General features: G+C 35.7%; 1 protein-coding gene across 1 annotated transcript in view; it reads right to left on the reverse strand.

Annotated features, from left to right (window-relative positions):
- SLC25A13 (solute carrier family 25 member 13) overlaps positions 1–24,030 on the reverse strand; it is a 97,334-nt gene that overhangs the window by 18,479 nt on the left and 54,825 nt on the right. The window contains exons 8-14 of the mRNA XM_085310570.1: positions 23,339–23,477; positions 22,421–22,514; positions 22,151–22,235; positions 19,971–20,055; positions 19,328–19,486; positions 12,336–12,388; positions 11,418–11,498 (exon numbers count right to left, since the gene is read on the reverse strand). Coding sequence (XP_085166696.1) covers positions 11,418–11,498; positions 12,336–12,388; positions 19,328–19,486; positions 19,971–20,055; positions 22,151–22,235; positions 22,421–22,514; positions 23,339–23,477 — 696 coding nt within the window. The remainder of the gene's footprint in view (positions 1–11,417; positions 11,499–12,335; positions 12,389–19,327; positions 19,487–19,970; positions 20,056–22,150; positions 22,236–22,420; positions 22,515–23,338; positions 23,478–24,030) is intronic.

The raw sequence follows: 24,030 nt of genomic DNA on the forward strand, positions 1-24,030 counted from the left end.
ACTCTACCTGGCCAAAACAGAGTGTCATTCCAACTTCTCTTAATTTCCTAATTATATGGCCTAAGAGCTATGTTCCTTTCCAAGTTCCTGCATTACAAACTATGTAAAGGGCATCCCCCACTCCTCACCACCTTGCAACAAAACAAGTGCTTTTTTTTTTTCCTAAAAGGTAATGACTAAAGTGAAATAAATTGTATTTAAAAGCATTTGCATTTAGCCATCTCYAGTAGGTAATTGTTATGTGCATGTCTTTTTCAAATTATCAAAATGTTAAAATAATTATTCATAGTTCAGATTAACTATCATTCAAAATAAAAAGATATGCACAATAATAYGGTTTAAATGTGCTGAAGAAACAGCAAATCGCACAGCTAACTATTCTTGCCTACCGCTTCGACTGAGCACACACAGTGTGGTTACAAATTAAAGTCTTTACWTAACCCCCAAAATATCCCAAATGTTTCCTATTTTGACCAGAAAAAGCATGCTCTTGTGCAACTCAACTGGTTTTGACTTTCAAATTGGCATAATTTAATTTAACTACATTTACCAAACCAGATTCCTGGTRCATATAAAACTGCTATTCTTCTTGCCATCAGAAATTAGAATGATAAATTATTTGGCACATTTGTTGACTTCAGTTTTGCACTTAAAAAGAAACATATTAAGTAAATAAGTCCTCAAAACAAAGAATTGAGACGGTTTCTTTCACTTGTCTATTCATCTTGCAAAGCTTCAAAATGAAAAAATCTTGGAAAGCTCTTTATGATGAATTATAAATTCCTATGTAATAAACATTTTGGTCTATGTATTACAAATATTAAGTGTTCCCACATGCCATTATATATTTTTTCTTCTTAAAAGGATAAAATCCCAACGCGAGGTGATAATACTCATTTGTGAGTTTGCTATACCACTGCTCTCCTCTAAAACACACTATTTAAAAACTCATATCAACTGATCTACATTAGCGCAAATAAACTATTTTCTCTCAGTATGATCATCTTGTAGTTCATTGTGCTATGACTCCACGGGAACTGTTCCTTTAATTTTCACTATGGGAAAACTGTATCAAAATTCAAAAGATGACAACAAAATTGAAGTTCAGTTTATGATTATTAATGCACCAAAACACTGAGTAATTTACAAATCTATAGAAACACTTGTAAGTGTAAATGCGAATGCCATATTTAGAGAAACGCTCTAGAAAGGTGTATCTGTTTTTAAAGGAGAATAAAGGCTAATGATTTCTGAATTCAGTCAAATGGGAAATGCTTAAAATACCAGCACATTTATATGTTTATGCTTGTGTGCCCAACCTGACTGCGTGCATGCAGCGTTACATGTCTGTGGCTCTGGGAAGATCCCACCAGACTTCAGCTTCAGTTTGCTATTTGAAAAACAGAGATGCTTTTACCTACCCACCTCACACTATCAGGGTTGCTGCATTCAGTGTTTTAAAACTCCAAGACCTGTATTCACCAGCCATTACCAAAAAGACCAAAGTTGTCCTAATGGGACAACTCCTGGTTCTGCCACCCATAAAAGACGTCTTAGGAAATTCACTGGAAATTTCCAGCGAAGTTTATCTATAAAAATGTCCAGGTACGAGGTCTGAACTTAAGAACCACCTTAGTTGTGCTCTGAATTTGATCAAAGAGACACTCAGGGATCAAAGGAGCAAGCGACAGGCACGAGGCGGCCACCACGCAAGCGAAGCTCTCGGGAGGAGGCTTTCTGCCAGCCGCCTGCACCCCTCGGGAACCTGAGGCTCGTCTGGCATCAGCCAGTGCGGGGGCTGCTCTAATGGTAACAAGGACAGTAGCCTGGCGGGGAGCATATGTCACCCTCTTAGTTAACTTGTCCGCACGGGTAACTGCACCTCCTCTCTCCCAAAACTGTGGGAAAGCATAGCCAGGGACGGCTGCTATTCCCTCGAACGCAATCATGCCTTGCTTGCCTAGCCCTGCTAACTCCTTCTGTGTTATTCTGCATCATACTACGCACGGGTCTCATAAATATTGATGGCTATTTCCTGCCAGGGCTCCTGTGAGGGAAGCATGATCCCTCTTGTTTTACAAGAAGCGGACTGGAGGTAAAGAGGTTAAYAGTAGTACGCCCAGCGTATGGGTGTCCTTAGCTCGCACACACGCAGCTAGTAACAGTCTGCAAATACCCTGATCTCTAAATCAGCACCTTGAATCACAATACCATCGCTGCTGTCTTCTTTCCAAGTTTTTACATACTGAGTGAAACACAATGAAAGAAAACTCATTAATCTTCCTCCTCCCCACCACCCATCTCTTCAAAATGCTTGTATAAATTATTATGGAAAAAAAAAGACAAAAACCTCATCATCCTGTTCATTTTGTTTGGCAAAGAAGTTTAACAAAGTTAACTTCTCCTAATTTGGTAAGTTTAGCAGTTAAAAGTGCATCTCATTTTAAAATATGCTCCTAAAAGTTAGAATTTTTAAAGTACTTTTTGGTCAGAACAAACACAGTTTAAACTCAGCTTACTCGAGTTTAAGTATTTCCTCYACTAAATGTCACAAAAATCATTCTGGGATAAATTTCACCAACTGTTTTACCAATTGATTCTTCCCAGTAATGCCAATTTTTCTATATTGAAGTTAAAACTTGATTACTCTCAACTCTGAATTCCATTTCACCTTTTTCAATCAGTTGTTGAAAGCAACYAAGGATCTGACTGGAAAAAAATACTATTACTTTTCAGTTATTATAATGCTGTTAAAATAAAAAAATGTAATTTTGACTTATTTATAGGAATATATACATACAGATACTGTGTAGACAATTTTTTGTAAGCCCTACAAACTGTACTATTCTGCAAGAATTTAGTRTTTGACCTAATTACAACTTAGTCCCTTTCTGAAATATCACAAGCATTTATGGTATTGTTTGACATAAAGCAAGAAACAAAAGGAAATACCTCCATCTTCTGAGAACTCCTCATATGCACAGAACTATAGAAATCTGGGTTACTAAAAAGTGTTCAATGTGCTCTAACATAGGGACAGCTAGCTATGCATACACATACATGTGGATTTTTAAAAATAATCTGTTTTTTTATCTTTGCAGTTTTCAACCCTACGCTTGGTATGATATCATCCAACACCTCTCGATGGCAGTATAACCTTGGACAGTAATACAGTACTGTCTATCACGATCCTACTTTACTACTTTCCTGAATGGAAGAAAGAAGTAGAAAAAGTACAGGTATTTTTTTTGGCCATGGGGAAATACAAGCCACTTTGTAGTGGGGCAAAAAAGAATRGTTTAATAAAAACCACTTAACAACATCCTAGTTTAAGGAATCAGAATGTTTTCTACTTCTTCACATGTTCAAATCGCTCTGTAATAAACATTACTGGAAATTAAGCAGATTTTAACCCCTAGCATTATACTAAGAAATTTGTATTCTTTTGAAAGAAATTCTCATTCTTTTTAAAGTAGACACATCTTTTGCACCTATAAGATTAGATAAGAAATGAACATACCAGACGCAGCTCTCCTAAACAGGACTGCTGCAGTCTCCATTTGAAAGCTGCATTATAGTTTCTGAAAAGAATATAGCTTGCTATTCAGGAAGAAAACTCTTTGCACTTCCACAGTCTCAGACCAGCCCGTCCCAGGTAAAAGGACTAGATTCTTTTGCTTACTTGACAATTAACCATCAACTATCCTACTGTCTCTAACCTTCACCTTTATGAGCTCCTGAAAACCTCTTTGCTTGTTCTGAGCTACAAGCATTTAGAGGCAACCTAGATCTTTCTCCTGCCTTCCATCTAACTTGTTACACAGCATCTTTTAAGGGTTCATGGCTGAAGAAAAGGGCTACTATTGCTATTAAAGCGTTAATATTTACCAAGAATATCATCCAAGGATAGCAACTGTGGCAATTAATGGCAAGCATTAAAATACATATGCAGTATGTTACATAATTATCCCAAATCAACCTGCAAAATAACTCATCTACAGCATCATGGTTACTCATTCAATCTACTAACAGAGAAATTGGTGTAAGTTCTAAAATTTTTAGTCAACTGTTTATCATATTCCTTAGTCCCAGACCCTTATTCCTTGCCAGTTGCCAAATACAACTTGCTTTCCCCTGCATTTGCTAGCATCTTAATTAAAGTCTGGGTTCCTAATGTACTCAGTGTTGTACAGACAAAAGATAAAGATTGTTCCCTGTCATAAAAAAAAATCTAAATTAAAAAGGCACTCAAAGGATGCAAGAATTACCATTCTCAATGTACAATAAAAGGCAACTAATGCACAGAGCTATTAAATGATTTACCACAAAATCACATACTAAGTCTATGACAAAACAAGGCTTAGAAGCCAGATTTACGAAGTGCCACTGCAGTGCTTCAAACTACCTTTAAAACTCTTGGCGTTTATATGGCAAAAGGTCTCAAGATTCATCATGATGAATCTTGTCGAGCTGCTGCAACGGTGATTTCATGATAGACTTGCTTGTTACCAGAAGAGCTACTGAATAACGGACATCTGTCCAAAGTGACTGTTTTTCTTACATATTTCAAAGGTGACAACCTTAATTATTTGGCACTGTATGTCAAGGGCAAGTCTGCCTGGGTTCTCAAAAGGTCAGTTCGCTGTTATGTGTTTTTCAGATAAAGCCAGGCTTCAAAACTCCAGACGAGCCATCTTGTGCTATTTTGTGTCCTCTCTTGTCTGTGGTCCTATCTATACAAGACTCCGATAATGCCCTTTAGCAATGGGAGTTCATACAGTAAATATCTTCACTGCAGATCACAAGGAGATTTCCTGAGCCCTCAATCATCTGCTTTTCACTCCCCTGACCAGGCCAGCATAGAAACAGCTTTCACGCTGCTCAGGCAGAACTGTGTTTTTCCCCAGCTAATCTGTCTCGTCTTCCGAGCGCAGACTTCTCTCGGTCTGGCTAAGGCTTTGGTTTGGATAGCTCAAACAGCGAACGCTGCTATAACCGAAAAGCCTTGTTAAYGTCCACATGTACATAAATTGCAAAGCAAGCTCCTTCAAGCATTCACATTAAAGTGCTCATAAATGGAATTGCAATTAGTCTCAACAGAAGTACATTCCTGCTACTGCTTCGTACAGCTTTCCGAGACAGATACAAGTTGTGACGATTTCTTCACAACAGTTTATTAATGACACGGCTAAACAGATACAAACAAAAGTACCGTTTATTTACAAGCGCTGACCAACCCTGCAACGTGAAAAAAAATGGAATTGTGGATTTGATATTTTCTACTTTATAGGTAATATAATTCTTCAGAAGCCTAGCCAAAAAATCAAAGCGGAGCCTACTTGATTGGCATTATAAAAGCAATTAACTTACAGACCTGTCAAATATGTTAACATTTGGCTCTGTCTGCTCTACTTGTCTATTTTGACTAGTTGTTGAATCACTTAATGATTTACAGACCTTCCAAGTCTYAAGGTATGGTAGCTGCATTAAAACTGTGATCCATTATTTCTTGGTCACATCATAAATTACTGTGATATCATAAATATCTTCCTTTTTCTCACAGAAAACTAGATTTTAAATCCTGATTTGAGTTTCAGGGCATATTTTTTTAGAATCTATACCAGTAAACACTAAAATATCTTACTGCCTTTAAAATAAGCAGTAATGAGTAATAGGAGAAACGGATGTGTAATAAAATATAATTGTCAAACCAATTATATGTTTTAAGCTATAAAATATCATCATATAATAATTTTCAGTCATTGTTTCTAATACAATGGTAAAGAAAAAGATTGAATCTATTTCRAATGGAAAGAATATTAAGCACGCTTGTTGGAAAAAATGGGCATTTTAATAGTTCAAAATTTTTGTTATACAATCAGAAACATAGCAGCCTAAACCTGTTCCTCTTATTTTTCTTTTTCAATATGTAAAAAAAAAGGTTTTTTTTTGAGGGAAGAAGGGAAGTGTAGAAAAAGTGGAGATGGGAAGGAAAAAGAGAAAGCATTTATAATTTGTTTTGGGAAAATATCCTTGGAAAAAAAATAAAATATATGAACTTATCCAAAACGAAAATTTAAAATAGAGTGAAACCACATTCTAAGTTCTTAGCGCTTTCAGGAAAGGCCAGTTTAAACAGGTACAGCTGGGTGAAAGATTCAGCAGACTATTTTTTAAAACATCCAAACCTACAAGGGAATGTGGGGTGAGGTCAAAGAAAAGCAGGCACTCTGCACCAGGAACTTCCCCACCCTTTGGTACAACCTCCTGTAAGGGCTATCGTGTTACTGTATGTTCCCTTCCTACACTTTGGTATAAGGCTTAAAACTCAGATTAGCTGCAAATTAGTTGAAAGCAATTAAAACAGAGCAGTGTTGGAACACAAGTGGCTTGCAAATGGGAAGTCATATTTAAGTTTAAATCTATCTGGTCTCTTTTGCAGTGAAAGTTTAAGGACAGTTTCAACCACTATGTTGAAAATAACTACAATTCAAGGACATGCAGTATTTCAAAGGAAAAAACTCTGCTTTAAAATCTTTTATTACTTATGCTATACCGTATTAATATGCTACATCAGTTTTATTAAATACACTCTAAAATCAAAATAATTAATCTATTTAAGTAAATTTTATTTAAAGAGGAAATAGCTTTAAATTTAATTATGGAGAAAAAAAATTAGGCACCTTTCAAACCTTTCCTTAAACAAGAAACATAAATTTGGGGCTTGTAAACACACATGTAGAACCCTTGACAGTAATGGAAGTTACATTCACTGACTGCAGGGAGAATAGACCTCTTAAAGCAAATGTTAAGAGTTCAAGAAATATATACCATTTTCCTTCAAAACTAATATGAGTAATCGTAAAGAACACCATTATTTCTTAACTATCTCAATAAGCTATAACAAAACTTTTATGTATGATAGTGGTTGTTCAGTTTTTTCAGCTATCACACAGAGATGATTTTTCCCCAGCATACATAATGCTGCGTTTCATTTTACCCATAACACAGACTCCCTTGCCAAACAAAATAATTTTTTATCAGATTTAAGTTTCTGAATAATGAAAACAAGAATGATACTTTCGGTTTCCTTTAGCCTGCAACTTAAAAAATTCTGGATTTTTGCAAGTAAGATATCTAAGAAGGGTGTGGGAGTTGCAGTGCATCCATCTTCTACCTCTACTACAGCGGTACAGAGAAAATGCAGCTCAGATGTGGACTTATCTTTATTACTCTTTGAAACATAAAACAAATGTTTTAAGTAGCTTAATATTAAACTATCTGCRCTGGATTGGTTGTTTGGCAAATTTAATCTGGAATTTCATACCATATTCCTTAATAAAAATTAATTCTGGACAGGATTTTGCACACTTTTGAGATGAACTCCATCTTAATCATACCTAATTTTTATGTTCTATGGCAGAGCTGAGGTTGTCCAAGTAGGTCCAATGTGTTTCAACTTTATTACGATTCCTATAAAGCCTCTAGAAATATGCCTAAAATTGTCTTGACARCTTAAATAAAAGCAGATCTGCACGGGGTCTGTAATTGTACTGTGCTACATGATTTAAACTGGCTAATAGTGAGCACACACTGAGCAGCTGGGAAGGAAAAAGACTGTGTGCGCTCAGAAAGAGGAGGGAGAGCAGAAGGAAAGGTTACAAAGCAAAACGTTTTTCCCCTTTCTTGCAGAACATTAGGCCTCTGATTAACCTTGAGAATTGTGTTAGTAAATTCAGACAAGTCCATATATATTTTAYAGCCATTTCTTTTCAGTCATACTACAATACTTCTTCCATTTTCTTAACATTTTGTTTGTATTTTATGATAATTCTTTATTTTGCATCTTTGCACAGTTACTTCCAGGCACAATGTAAATTCTCCAGTTAAACGTGGAACTATTTTATTGACGGAAACAAGCAGAATGATCACCTAAGAGCATACTCGTAAAGGCAGCATCTCAAAATCCAAAATAGTATTTATGCCACTTTCACAAAGTGGCAGTATTAATTGGTTAATATAACTCAAAAGAAGAGAATAATATTAATACTGTATTAAAAAATCACATTTTTATCAAAAACTTTTAAATGCAGGAACTCTAAGAGAAGCACGCAACTAATCTCAGTTTGATTTTTTTCTTTAAAATATTAAAGACGTTGAAAGACCAGGAAAAAAAACAYTGCTTCAAGAATATTACCAACGTAAAAAAAGGTTTGAGTTTGTACTTATAACTTACCCAAATTCATCTTTTTAGCCAAAAATTCCTGAAGGTAARTTACAGGATTAGTAGAAATCAATCCTTATATTTTTTTGGCACTTTTTCACTTGAGGAGGTTAGGTCAGATCTGTGGTATAGATGCCTACCAAATCACAGCTCCACAGTATTATTACAGAGAGTCTTGAAAGTGATGACTTTTACTAGTCTCGTAATCATGAGGACTATATAGGAATTGCACGATCCARCGATTAAGATATGAGAGTTACAAGGCAGAGATCGTATTTTATAGTGGCTGTTGGGTGCTGTGCAATCTTGAAGTTACATATAGGTAACTTCATAGGTAATATATAGGTGTTTCATAGGTAACAAATACCATAGCCACCAGGAAATTTTCTTGCAAACAAAGGAGAGGATGGAAATTTTGAGCCAGTATAGTAATTTATACACCAGCTATCCTTAAGAATTGGTATAAAAATAGGTTACAGTTTCAGTTGTATGGCGGGACGGTCTCAAAAACAAAAATTTCAGACAACCTATCACTTTCATCTTCACAAAATAAAAAGCTATSAAACAGCTGTTAGCTGAACTAAGTGCCACGAGGTCATGAAGTAAAAGATCTTTCTATTTTTCCTTCCTTTTTTTTGCAGGAGAGAAAACAGTTTACAAAACAGAAAAAGACTTGTTCAATGAAACAATCAGCTTTAGTTGCAAGTGCAAAAGTCAGCCATGTGTACTAATTCTCAGTAATTATGATGCAAAGCGAGCTCCTTAGGGACTTAAAAGTCAATGCCTGGCAATGCTTGGGCGAACAGCCGAGTGGAGCTACTCAGGTGATACTGACCCCTTTAAAGCCCTTTGTGTTACTAAACAACCAAATATATCCAAGTAGCTGCTTGGTCCTCCCTCTCTTAGATATTAACGCTGTAAAGTACTCATAGGGCTGGTGTTAAAAACATGAAAATCTAGCATGCCTCCCAGCACAAAGCCCTTGCATAATCCACTCCAAAGAAATGTAAGCATAAAAAAAGGGAAATTCTACATCTTTGTTTGTAATATAATAGCAGCTGAGCTCTAGATGTGGAGAGCAGAACTGCGGTAGGGCAGGTTTGTTTAATAAAATTCATCTTACTTGGTTGCCCTTTTTTCAGACTCTAACACATCATGCTCTTTGCCTCCCTCATAAGTGATTACTACATTTTCAAATGAGCTAAAATCCAAGACTGAAAATTTTCAAAACAATTCAATAGTCTCATTACTGTTTCCACTGGAATCAAAAGTTTCACTTTGACTCAAACTGAAACTAAAAGTTAGGCCAATGTAATGATGAAAGCTTTAGGAAAAAACATAGCTTTGGCATCGCACATTTTTAGCATACATTTACACTAACACAGTAAAATTATTCTCCTTTCCCTTCCAAACTAGGCACCACTTGTAATGACAGTCTCTGTTGCTAGCTTGAATTGGGTTTAAAATTACAAAAAACAAAGACCACCTGCAGAAAAGACAAGTTGCAACCTATCTACCTGGCACTAGACTATGCCCTTAAGTGGAGCACTCCACTTAAAAGAAAACTCAGGGCATTCTGCCACCGCACGTCTGCTGCTAGAACTTTAGGCAGCATCTCCTTGTTAATATTATATTTCAAATACCAAATGGGATAAGCCAACATTTACAGCATGTTTAAAATATGTCTCAAGCCACCTATCTCTTAAAATAGATCCTTAGTTTACAATGAACTACTGGCAAAAAGCTTGCTGCAGCACTCTCGTGAAGGACAGCTTGCTGTAAAGAGTGCTATTTGTACTACACTAAAAAATATTCACAGCAGTTAGTAAAATTAAAAGTCTAGATCAAATGATATTTTAAATGAAAATTTTGCTGAATTCTCTGCAGCTGTTATGTTCATAAGATGTTTTATYAGTGTAAGGGACAAATACTTTTTACTCTGCAAGTACTTTATTGCATTTCTCCTTCATTTACAGCATGCTTTTTATTTAGGACTTTAGAGACCCACATTCTTCTCTCCCACCTCCCCCCTTCTTTTTTTCCTCTGCTGAATGCTCCTAAAGTTACAGAACAAGRGGATCCTACCTGGCAGTCTACAACAGGTCAGTGATCAAACAGAAGGAGCAGTCAGACAGCAGCCAAATCCTGCCCCATCTCCTGAGAATTACAGAAAGCCAGGGCTTCTCAGCCTGCAACGCAATCAAGCCGCTGCACCCTGAGGCTTAGATAATCGTAGTATGCTCTTTGCAAGCACATGCAGCACAAATCTCCGCACCTACTGAGGCTAAGATACAATTATTTGTTTTTAAGTTKTTGTTCAATGTAGTTTCCTACACAAGTAGGGGCTGCTTGAAAGTGTGACCTCATCTGTCTTATGACAGCAGAAACAAAGATATATTGAAAATATATCAACGTTGCTCTGCCCCAGTGATCAAAGCCAGTTTAAATAAACAATGTTCTTTATCTATAAAGTGTACTAGTCTTTGAACAACTATTCATTTTACTTAAAGTATTTACATTTGCTTGAACAAAATCAATACACCAGATAAAGCAAGCTGTAATACGAACACACAGAACCAGACCAAAATGTGAAATATCATTGCCTAGTAAAACACCAGTGGTTCATTAAGATACTACCTTGTGCAGGGAAAACAATCTTAAAAACTTGGTGGGTTTTAAATGCAGCCTACATTCAGGAATGCATTATGTACCGAGTTAACATTACACAGCCTACGTCTGCTATGAACTCAAGGAAGCATGAGTAGTTTTTGCCATTTCAAAAAGCCAATATCACTGCAAAAAGTGAAATTAGTGGGTGCAATAACACATCAGAAAAGAAGTGACGTGGCAGAGTGGGTGCCACAATGTAGTAACTAATTATTAACTTCCAGAAAGGTTAGCACGAATCCTATTTAGGCCACAAGCTACAGCCAACATTAACAAAGATACATTATTTATTAAGAAAACAAACACTATGCCATGAGAATTATATAAAGCAGTTGAAAGGCACGATGCACAGAAACATTTACCCTTTCATCAAGAAYGGCTGGCCTATCTAGGAAAGAACTGAGATGCTCTAGTAGAGGCTGCTCTTGCACTGGATCTGTGGTTAAACAGAAGCCTTAGTCCACATAGTTAATCTTACACACTGTACTTTCACAGATCTCATGTGAAGGAAATTAAAGATACTTACGCAGCCACCAGCAAGAATTTCTGCAGCCAAGGGGACAAAGCCATCTTTAGTCATAAACTTATCTCTCACAAAATCATTAACCTTAAAAAAAAAAAAAAAGAAAAGAAAACTGATAAATTARAAGGATGGAGAAAAGACTCATCGGCTGCACCTTCTGTGCAGCTGAAATACTGGCTATTGGTAATGGGCCTGACAGGAAGCTACCAAGYTAAAGTTATGAAATAAATCTTTGGTTGTATATGAAATATTGTAAAGACGATTGTGTTTTTCTTTTCAACAGATTTGGAGCATTAGAGAATCCAATTAGGAATTATTGAAAAAATAAACAGATAACAACCACTGACTTAAATAACAATAAATCACTGACTTAAATAACAATAAAATAATCATTTGAAATTTGATCAGAACATTAAAGGTTTTGGAAATGTTTATTAAATTTGTAGATTTAAATACAGCTCCAAATAAATATATGATCATTTTATATCTTGTAGCGTTAGAACTGAAAATCCAGGAACCACATGCAGATACAAAAACAAAGCCCCCACAAACCCAATAAATACTTACCACTTTTTGCCAAGAAGTAAAACCGAAGGCCTGTGCTACTTGCAAAGAGGTAGATGAGCTGAACAAGTAGCCTATGACTTGTTACTTTTGGAAAAAGTCCAGAAGTAAGAGTTTTCTCTCTGATTCTTCAAAAATAAATGCAAGCATGCGACTGCTATGCCACTTGTAATGTCCCAAAGTGAGATACGAACAGTTGCTCTGTGCTTTTGCAATTAAGTTCGTATCAAACAAAAACCCCGGAAAGCACTCTGCCGTGTTTCTGACATGTTAAGGATAAAAATCCCAAATGTTCTAATCGGAATTAGTCATATAAAAATGTGGAGAAATGTAAAAGCAATCCACACTCGAACTTACAGTAAGTTTTATGGCCTTCTCTGGTGCTACTCCTAATAACTGTGGTAACAGACCTGTAACACGGAAAGAGAAAGTTCAATGCATCAAGTAACTTCGTATCAACTAAACAAATCAACAACTATATGTGGAGATCACCACCTAGAAACAGGGGCAATTTTTACGGCAATTTTGTGTTATTATATGTAATGAGAGTACTTAAACATTCCACTTCGAGAACAAACTTTGTGCTGCCATTTCAAGTCTCAGTAACTTCCTATATGTATTTTAGTATGTTACTTCAACTTTTTAGAAATCAGTGATTAGATTACTTTACGTTTTAACACCAAAACAGATTTACCAACTACGCTTCAGTATCYTGTTCTACACTAACATCTTGCACATTTTGTGTGTATCTTCCCACAAAAATTAAGATTTACTAATTAATTTTGTGAAAAACAAGATGTACCCATTTAAAAAATCAGGATGGTAGTGTGTTTTTCTGGCAAAAACAACAGCATTAGATGGCAGGACCCAAGCGGATAGGAATAATAATAGTAAAAAATAAAAATGCAAAACATTCAAATATATATGACTGCATTCTTGAGCATTCTCTAGCTCACCAGTTCTTAAAACCAGCTAGCTCATCAGTTCTTAAAACAAAGGAAGTTATGCCATTATCTTCCCATACATGTAATTTCGTATTTTATTAAAAGTGATGCATTCTAGAGCTGTAAGTGGGAATTTCTGACTACGGCCTTTGTTGGCTTAGAGTGAACAGTCTGTATTTTGGAAATTTTTAGATGACACAACTTAAAAGTATGTAGAACTTACTGAAGGGGCCTGGGGCTAAAATGGTATTGCAAGCGTTCTTCTGGAGAATAAAATCAGAGTACCATTCAGATGTACAGGAAACAGTCCCATAGGCAAGAGTTCCTGGAGCTGGCCCCCTTCATTTTAGTAACCCAAACAGTCTTTCTACAAAGACTGATGTTTGCAATTCTCCACGTTTTTATTCTTGGGGAAAGAGACAACAACTGCAGCTCCACATCTAAGAGCTCACTTACTGAAACACATTTTCCCAAAGATTTAAATGTCAGAATAACAAAGAGAAAAATGTTTGTGCACTGGATTAGTGCGATGGTTCGTTCTGCTACCGTCCATCAGCTCTTCTGGTTACTGCTCGCTTTCACAGTAAGGAAAAGAACAGTGGCTTTTGGCTTCTGGTTTCAGAAAAGCCAGATATATTTATTTACACCTCTTAAAATTTTTGCACTTGCCTTAACATTTTTATTTTTCAAATGTCAAAAGGAGTAATTCACTGCATGTACTGCTGAGGTACACATACACCTAGCTTACGCTTACAGAAGACAGCTATGTTAAAGTATGGTCATATGACTGAATATTCAAACCAAAGAATACAGTAACGCTAAATTCACATGCAAAGTTGCTCAAAAAAAAAAGATTTTGCAGAGTAAATGAAATTTCAAATTCTGAATTTCTGAATTAGTTCTAACTGCATAGGCAACTTGCTTTCAGACTTTAATGCAAAAGCATTAAGACAGTCAGAATATACCACATTTTCCACAGCACTATGAAGAAAAGACAAGGATATACAGTAAATTTTTACAGTTTAGCCTTAAACAGACCAGATTCTCTTTGTAATTGTTATGATGCAAATGTTCTGCCAGTCTAAATTTACATCTTTCTGAGGAACATATATGGCCTTAGATAGACATTAATATAATAATTTTAATTATTATATTAATATTATWATAATATAATTAATATAATTTTTTTAATCTTCATCGATTAAAAAAAAATCCATTTATTTTACAAACATAGTACCCAATCCCACACCTACTGTTCTCAGTGGAAATTTTCTCACTGACTCTAGTAGATTTAGAGCAGGTCTGTAAACAGATGTATAATTCTACAAGAACTGGGAGATCATTAACTTTAAAATAATATATATGTATATTACATCTAAGCGATATGTAACATAACTGCTGAGTTGCATCATATCAAATAAATTACAGAAAACCATACTTTCTAAAATATTAAAATATAAAATTATAAAAATACCCCAAGTGGAGACATATATAAATCTCCTTTTTTGGATCAATCATAGGCAGGACAAATCAAATGGATTTTCATTTCACAGATATGAAGATGTGCTTTTTATCATTTTTCATGTTTCAATTCCTAAGACTCCGCATTTGTAAAGGCACTTGTAAAATCTTAAGAAAAACATGTTTATCCTTACACAAGTTATTTCTTCCCATCTGCTCCTTTCCTTTTTCACTCAAATCTGAATGGGACTGTTTTTACTCAAAGTTTTCCACATAATTTCAATGTGGAAGAGAAAGTTTAAATGGAATAGGTACAAGCTTTTAAAAAACCCTTCTCCTTCTCCCCCTTCACACTTGTAAGTATTAKGCATACACAGCTTTTAAAAAAGCAGTATTAATTTTAACTCTGTATTTTATAGCCTTGCCAGTTACCAGCTAGACCTCCTGTCTCTAGGCCAGCTGCCTGGGAAGGTAGACGGACTCTTCTTTTGTACTCTTACCTAAATAATAAAGTAATTTGAAAGCGGTATTTGTTCATTCTACATGTTACGATTATCAAAGCTATATTCCCTTTTCTTTGTCCTGTAGATGGGAACACCTAAACACTGTGGAAAGATTTCTGAGCTTTCTAAAGAAGGTAAGTTTTGGAAGAGAGGAAACACGTCATGGGACACACATGACAATGCCATTTTCCCTGAAGAATATTTCAGTATTACTGTGTGTCAGCAACTCAGCAATGTGATCCATTCACACAGGTGGGACAGGCTTAGAAAAGTTTGACGGTGTTTTAAAACTGTATGCTTCTTATAACACTATAGAATAATATTTTGCACATAGGTGGCCTATTAGTATAGTATATAATATAAAACCCAATTTATATTTCCAAGGCGCTCTAGTAGTAATTACCACATACCATTTACAGACATCTTAAACTTTTCAATGCATTATCTGACACATACATAGTWTGTGGAATGCCTCCGTGGAAGGGTGAAGGAGTATGTGAAAGAGAGCACTGAAAACTGCATTCAGAGTTTGAGACCTTCCAAAAACTGCCTATTACTGTTTTGAATATACAGGCAATAGCTCATCCAGCCCAGTTGTGGTGATGGCATTACATAAAAAGTCTTATTTGGCAAAAGTATTTTTTCAGGCTTCCAGAAGTGATCAAACTTTGGTTTCACACCGTGTTACAGACATGCTTTCCTTTAATATTCAAAAAGCCTTGAAGGAGTTATGGCTCAGTTTAGATAAAACATTTGAAACCAGTGAGACATACAATAGAAAGGTGGTAACAGAATACTGCCAAATTTTATATTACAGGATTTATATAAGAAAATGGATTAGAAAGCACCAGTTTCCACTCAAGCACAGTGTGCATGGAGGCATTTTTTTTTTTTTNTGTGTTGACAGAACTTTGAGACAACAGTCGGATAATACTTCCATTCCACAAAATGGTACTTCACTGCGTACTTCCAGGGGACAGTTTCTACCATGGTTTTGTTGTATCATTATCATGGGAGTCCATCAGTAATAACGAAGTTGGATGACAAATGAATAGCTAAAAAATACATATGTAAGTCAGGAAGGCATCTGGAGGCATTGCGGTGCTACAAACACCACCTGACACATTAGAACTAACAAGATCCTTAAAAGTTAATGATCAAAAACAACAAAGTCTCCCACTGTATCTCTTCTGTCTTTTTCATTCTCTAGGTCATCTGGAATTAACTCAAATGTATGGCTAGTGAACATTTTAATGAGCTACATTCTATCTCTGGATTTGATTTCCCCATGGAATTTTCATCAAGTATAGGTGAGATGATCGCTACTAGATGCACTGCCTAAGATTGTCTGTGATTCATTAGGTGGTCTTAATAGAAAAATAACATTAAGAAATGTAAGYGACTCCTCCTTCAGTTGGAAGAGATGTTGACAGATTATAGCCTTGAAAATTTTCTTAGTTTTGTATATATATGTATGTGCAAGTGTTTCAAAATACACATTTCAGGTTACAAATATAGCCACAACAGTAAGTTGTAGATATATGAGATGAGCATTCTTCTAAGCCATGCTGAAAAAGAGGCAGATGAAAAAATTAAAGATGTACACTTTAAAAAAAAAAGAATCTAGCCAAAACATTCAAACAATGCATATTCTACAGAGGTTTCTATTATGTTCATATTTTTAAAATCAACGTGCCTTCTCAGTGGAAATACTGATTATCCTTAGGACCCAGTTCACATTAAACAAAATTTAGTGCTCTCTTTATATCCACAAGATGGTGTAATTTATCCTTATCTGAGATTGGTGGTTTATAACGTGGTGGTTTTGCCCTTTTCAAATTCGGAGTAAAATAATGATGAAAAAAAATCATCTCACTTCACTGGATGGGAAATATGTGGCTTGTATTAAATATATCCTCTCAAATGGCTGAATCCAGAGTAGGGTTTAAAAATCCTGCTTGCTTTCTTGTAGTGTAACATGACAGAGATCACTAGTCCAAATKCTTCTACTCTCATTTTTCAAATGATTTTGCATCACTATACAGCAAACTAGGAGAACTCTACCAATTACTACTCCCTTCTCCGGTAAARAAAAACATTTACTTAACTCTGAACACATTGGAGCAAAAAGGAGTAGCAGTCGCTAACTATCAGCACAAAGTTATATACTCTATAGTTTGCTTTAGCTAATTCAATATTTAATATTAGAATAAGACAACTCTCATTATAACATTTTTGCATTAAATTGGCTGAATATGTTCCTTTCAAAYCTTCTTGTCCTCTAGAGCTTAACTGAGACCATTCATTTTGCACTCCGTTACTCAACTTTCTCCAAATGTGAACTCTCTAGAAATCTGGCAACAGTTTGAATTTGCAGAACTGTACACAGGAAGCTCCATGTTTTTAAGGAGCCATTTTAAAGACCATTTGAGTCTTTAAAAACAGAAGTTGAACCAGACCGCTCTTTAAGTACAGTATCTGTTCAAATGCTGATCTCAATTTGGCTCTGAAATGAYGGTGGGGTTTGCCACCATACAATTTTTTTCATATAATCCAAAAATGATATTGTTGCCTTGGATTTAGAGCTCAGCTCCACAAAACTATCTGATATTTCACTCTTCTTTGGAAACTTGAACAGTAGTAAAGAAGATGGGGAATGGAAAGATAAGCTATGGTGATGATGGCTCATAAAGCTCCTCAAATGTGGCAACGACAGACCATTCTCTCTAAAAACATGAGTAAATGGAGCTAATCCGCTTTTGTGACATTTATGAAGCTTTTTACAGTTGGAAAATCACTGTGATTCAAAGTTTAAATAAGACAGGAACAGATAATTGTGGAATTCTGCATTTTTTTCTTTCAGGATCATGGAAGAGACCAGCACACATTGCAAGGGATACATTTTATTCTCTATCCAATAACTGAGACTTTCTACAATTCTGATTGCTACAAATCCCTATAAAATGGAAATGATGTCAATACTCTCTATTAAATTACCAAGATTACTCAAAAAATAACCCCAAACTCAGTGAATTTAACAATAGAGTTTTCTCACCTCTAATAGTGCTGAAATAATTACAGAATTCATATATTGTAAAGAAGCCACTTACTCTACTTCTGGTAACTCAGAATGTATATTACAGAGTGTATGTATACCACAATACTTACCGTTAAGGTTGTTCAACACTTTGTCTTACAAAATTGTTAATTTTTTTTAGCTGCACACAACTTTGTCATATCATAACATGTTTAACTGAAATCCTCCATACTTATTTCCTAACTCAGGTTTAACCTTTTCCTGTAATACTCACTAATACCACTATTACTGCTATAAAACTGTTCTTAGAAATTAAGTTCAGTCTTTACAGTATTCTTATTTCAAAAATCTAAAAAACCTTCTAAGCAAGCACGCTAAAAAATGAAATAAATAATAAAGTGAGTATCCTCCTCAGTGAGCATGCCAGATGGGGATAAGAGATCTCAAGGAGCATATCGACAAATCAGGATACTGGAAAATTAATGCATCTCTGTGCCAGAAAAKAAATGGAATCTCATGCAGTACTGCATGAGTCGTTAGAACTACTTTTGCATTACTTGATCTTGCACCACTGATGCCATTGATAACTGGGGCAATGAAAAAAAAAARGGGGGCCACCTTCTAACTGCAGGCACTTACTTAAGACGCATGAAGTTAGGATAATGTAGATCCTGGGCAGAGTAAGTACGTTTTTGGAAGGTGCCTGTCTTTATCAACTAAAAAAAATGGAACTTGGAACAATTAACTTCCTAAATTGAGTGACTTAAGTACATAAAGCTAAGTGAGCTGATTCCCAGATAATCTCTGACTGAATCAACAGTAACAAGCTAAGAAGAGGTATATATAAAACTTGACAAAGTTGACAATTCCTAATGATCAGTGAAGCACATAGAATTGGTTCAGAAAGACCTTTGCCACAAAAGATACCACCAAAGGAGATCTAGTTGATAGCCAACTATTCACCATCTCTTTGCTTTTGAGTAGGAAGACAACAGGCAAGAAAGAACAGAGATGAAAAATAAAGATCAAAAACAGATGACTTTAACTTCTAACAAAATAGGACAAASTAGTCTTGGTACTAAGGCTGTTAAAGAGACCAGAATTTGACTAACAGTGTATTTCTGCTGTAGGAAATTGCTATTACTTCCCTTGTGCAGATTGGGAGCATAAGGACAAAAAGGTCCCATAAAAATGTTCTCTTAAAATGAGGTTTGCATTATCAGTAAGTTTGAAAACCCCTGACCTAAACAGGAATGGAAATCTATATAAGAGAGTTCAAATAAAGCTGCAGAAGCAAAAACCAGACAAAACTGAAGTCCTAACAAAATAGGCTTAGGAATCTAGATTGGCACGGAACTCTTCTTAGTATCCTACCATTAGTATATGACATTTTTCCAAACTTACCTCTATAAAGCCCAAAGAAACCTTCAAAACGTAGCACTTTCTTGAAGCAATCAAAGCTATTTTTGTACATAAGTTCTCCCACAAAAGAGCCTGTAGATCTCTGGTTTTGCATTCTAGTTTTTACCAGATCAATTGGGTAGACTGCAGTGGCTCCAACAGCTGCAAATAAAAATTGAAAATATAATAAAGAACATAAAAAAGGACATAAGAAATATAATTTTGCATTCAATGGTCTTTAATTGCAAAAGTCATCTTCTACATTTTATACCTCAATGATCATGTGCCTCTTTTTGTCTGTAACATATTCTGGATCCATTAAACGATCTCTCAAAATTTTAATCAAAAGCACTACTTCCTGGTCCTACCTCATTAATCTTTTCTCTTCTTACACTGATTTTGTGATAAATCAGGTAGAAACAACACCTGCAAACGCCAACTGTTCATAAAAGGCAAAATCACTGTAGACTGGATGACCTCTTCCCATTCCATCTTACAGYCATACCATCCCTTAGATACGACTCCAAGGGAAAGACTGAGAAGGCTTCCACACTTAAATGAAAAGCAGGAGAGGGAGAAATAGGGAATAAAAGAAGAAAAACACAAACAGTGAAGATGAATAATCTTTTGCTTAGCTATGACTAACCTCCAGCAATTGAACCAAGGGCAAACCTGTATGCTGACTCTGCAACCTGGATGAGAATAGGTCGAGACACATCGCCTGGAGCTTTCTGTCAAGGTAGGATTTAAAACAAAAAGGAAAAATAATCAGAACATCATATTTAAATGGAGTATATCTCATAATCAGACAGATAGCTGGATATAAGTAAGAAGAAAGTATTTTCAGATACCTGTAAAAAAAATCCCAGAATACACTAGGGATTTTGTTTTTAATTATTATTTCTTTTCCACCAATTTCTGAATGCCATATAATTAACCTCTTAGAACTGGAATAGAAAAGATAAGAAAAACTGATGCTATAGCACAATTACACATATTCAAAATCAAATAATGGCCCAAATATGTGAGTACGAGAGCACACATATTACACCTCTAAGCAGGTAGGTCATTATTTTCTGCAACTAAAAGCAACTCCAATTTGGAACTTCTTTCTACTATGGACAAAAAATAGGTAGGCCTATTACTTCTTAGGCTATCAAAACATGTATGCAAGCACTGTTCACATGTACCAGCTGAAGGGCAGTGAGGTTTCATAAAGAACTCTTAAAATTTCATTTTTCTCACAGTCTATGAGTGTTAGATTCTGCCTAATGAAAAATAAATTTCAGCAGTTCTTCAGAATTAGAATTGTTACTTAATGACAGAAAAAGGATGATGAAGTTCTGGGGAGGTCTTCAGACTTCTGTACTTAAGAACGCTTTTGTAATAGCTTAGGAATATAACTGCAGGAATATATTCCTGCTTAGGAATATAACAAGAAAAGGGATAAAATTTCCTGAAATTTCCTGAAAAGGAAAAGGAATTTCATGGAGGAATGAAAATGCAGAACAGATAAGCAGAATAGATGGTAAGATTTAATCAGGTATGTATTTCCTAATCTCTTAAAATCAYATAAATAATAACTAGCAAAGACAGTGGCCCTAAAGCAGAAAATTCAAGAAGCTGCTACTTTCACCACTGCATTTTTGACTACATTTTACTGCCACCTATTGTAACTTACTTTACTTGATATTCAGTCCAATTCTAATGCTTTTAACTCCTTTAGGAGTCTTCTAGGAATAGATGGTCAGTTTTGGGGAGCCAACTCGTTTAAATTCATCCCAACATAGTCAACATTTAGTCACTACTCAAACAAACAGAAAACCACCATCCTAGATACTGTCTTGGAGTGATGGTGGGGGTGTTCACATGTAGGGGATTGAGAAGAAGAAGAAGAAAGAGTACTAAAAGAGAGGTGCGTGTACACACACGGAGGCCTGGCTCATGGCCTGTTAGTCCTAAAAATGTAGCCTGCATCAACTCATTGTGGTCAAACTGGCGTCTCTGCACAGACCCGGAGCGGAAAAAAAAAGTTAGTCCCACAAGACACAAAGTTAAGACTGCCTTAAAATAGAGAGAGACAGAGAGACAGAGAGAGGATTAGTTTTAAATCTATCTGTATAGAAAGTTGTGTCATTTAAAAAAAATTATATATTGAAACAATATTTTTTTAAAAAAATCAAAGCTTTAACATTTAAAGAGTTCTCTTTTTGTCTCACACACAAAAAAAGTTCATTTTCTTATAAATCATAGAGAGAAAGTCAACATCTTTCTTTCTTCCACATACAATCTTAATACTTTTACTGAAACTGTGATGGCAGACTAGACWTCATCTCTCCAGTTTTGATATTCATCACAACATAAGACAAAGCATATAATACTTTGAAACCTTGAACATGCATTTCTTTCCAGAAAGAGGTCTGCGATTTAATAGACTGGATGCTGAATTTAACATCCATACTCAAAGCAGGAAGCCTTCTTTCTTCATTAGAAAGAACAGTGAGTGACAGAATCAGAAAACATAAACATATTAATTAGGTATACATCTAATATTTACTGAATGGTTGGATGACACTCCTACATGTTTTCTTTTATGCTTCCAAAGTAAATTGCATTTAACCTTTCAAAATGCAACCCAAGAGAAAGGGGCATAGGGAAGAGGTGGAGAGGAGATGATGCAGGTTAAAAGGAAAATTCTAACAAGGAGATATTCCTCAGGAAAAAGGCAACTCAGCTAAATGGCAACAGCAGAGAGTCAGGCTTTTTATCTGGCACTAGAAATGTACGGGACACAATACATAAAAGCATATCAGCTCCTTTTCTTACCTGCCTCTGAGCCTCAGCCAGATTGTAGGGCAATGTCCCTTCCTCCAAAGGTGCAATTCTTTCAATGTCAGCTAATGTCATGCGTCTGAGAAAAATTCATGTAAAATTCAGTTTAGTGTTTGCTTAGAGATGAGTTTTCAGATCACAAAAAGTTACCTGTATGTTTGACCAATACATCACACTCTTCTGCTCCCCACCTCCACCTCCCATGCCTTCCGAGAAGASGGGAGGACGAAAGGAAAGAGGGAAGATAGATAATTCTCTACTTACCCCCGTGGCTCATATAAATCTGCTAATTGAAACAAGATGTCAACCTCCATGGGCGTAACCTGACCAAATTTCTGAGCTGCCAGAACAAACTCCTCTGCAACAGAATAAAAATACAGAAGAGAGAAAAACTAATCAAACCAAAATAAGTACTCCAGAGCACCCAAGAGCTGCTTTATATTTTAGTTTTAAAAACAAGATACTGGCAGGGTGGGGGTTGGAAGGAAAACAGAAGTTCCTGCCACTATATAAATGGATCTTTTAAATGGTATATCCATCATACAAATAAGAGCAACTCTCTGGTCTTAAAGCTTAGTGCTATCAGCAGGATTTAGGATATTTGACATACGGTATCAATCAGTTGCAGGTCAGAAGGAAAAAAAAAAGGCAAACAAAAAAAAAAAACCCAGGAGTCAGAGATGTGGAACTTCTCATGCATACTCCCAATAGGCCACATTAATGAAACTTTGGCGTTGCACAGGGAATTCTCTATAAAAGYGGTTAGATAGAGCAGATAACATCTTGTTCCAGGCTTGTAGATCAGCTTACTGTGTCGCCAATACAAGTTTATGGAATTCTTCAACTACCCTTGAAGGTCACTTTAATAGGCTGCCAATTTGGCAGGAGTCCTAGGAAGTTTTTTAAACCTTTAAATATCTTTACATACTTTCCTCACCCAGCCCCCACTGCCAGTTTACTAGGACTTTTCTTCTGATCAAAACAAAATGAAAAACCTGGAGGGTGGACTCCCACAGGAGTATACAAAACTGAAAGGTGCACCAAGCAGTGCTAGCAAGGCAGGCTTTCCCCATCCTGCCCCCCACCATTATTGATTTAAAAGCATACAGAGGAGTTCTTCCCCTCCACTCACCCTAACAAAATGCTCCCCAAAACTTCCAGACTGCAAACATTTCTACTAACCCTTAGTGACTTCCACATCTTTTCTATTTCCAGCCAGAGTACTGTAGATCTTTCTAATGAGCTCCATGTTGTTAAGGAGAGAATTAAATCCATTAAAATAGGAAAAGCTGACCTGATGGGAAGTGGTACCTCCAGCAGCCTAGAGTAGAGACAGTAAAAGAAGAAAAGAGAAAGGAGACCATTACAAGATTAAGAAAACCTTGATATAAAGGTTTTGAAACAATGTTACTTTGTAAGAGTGACAGTAGCACAGGGTTGTTTTTTTAAAAAAATGCAAAAAAAAAGACTCTATGAAAGATTATGTTACTGAAACTAATCATGACCAGAATGTAAAACTTTCCCCACTCTACAAACCTAAACAAATACATATGCAGGATTATAACAACATAACCAGTAGTAATTTACAAAGTTCAAGTTTCAGTACTGTTTCAGTTGGAAACGTTTTATAARTTGGCTTATTTCTAGTAATAAGGAAATCTACCTCTACATGGAAAGTATATTACTACACAAAAAAAATTCAACAAAAATCAAAACATATTCTGAAAAAGGTCAACTGAAATATTTAAATTCAGAGGCATTTCAAGTTGCGGAGAGCCAGCAGTAAGCTTTCGGGCTTATATCAGGCAGCTGAATCAAATGGGTACAATAAGGTCTGAATGGTAATTCACTCTCAAATAAGAACTGACCCTGAA

The sequence above is a fragment of the Rhea americana genome, unplaced genomic scaffold (assembly GCF_003343005.1).
Source record: "Rhea americana isolate MKP2758 unplaced genomic scaffold, rheAme1 scaffold_32, whole genome shotgun sequence".
NCBI lineage: Eukaryota > Metazoa > Chordata > Aves > Rheiformes > Rheidae > Rhea > Rhea americana.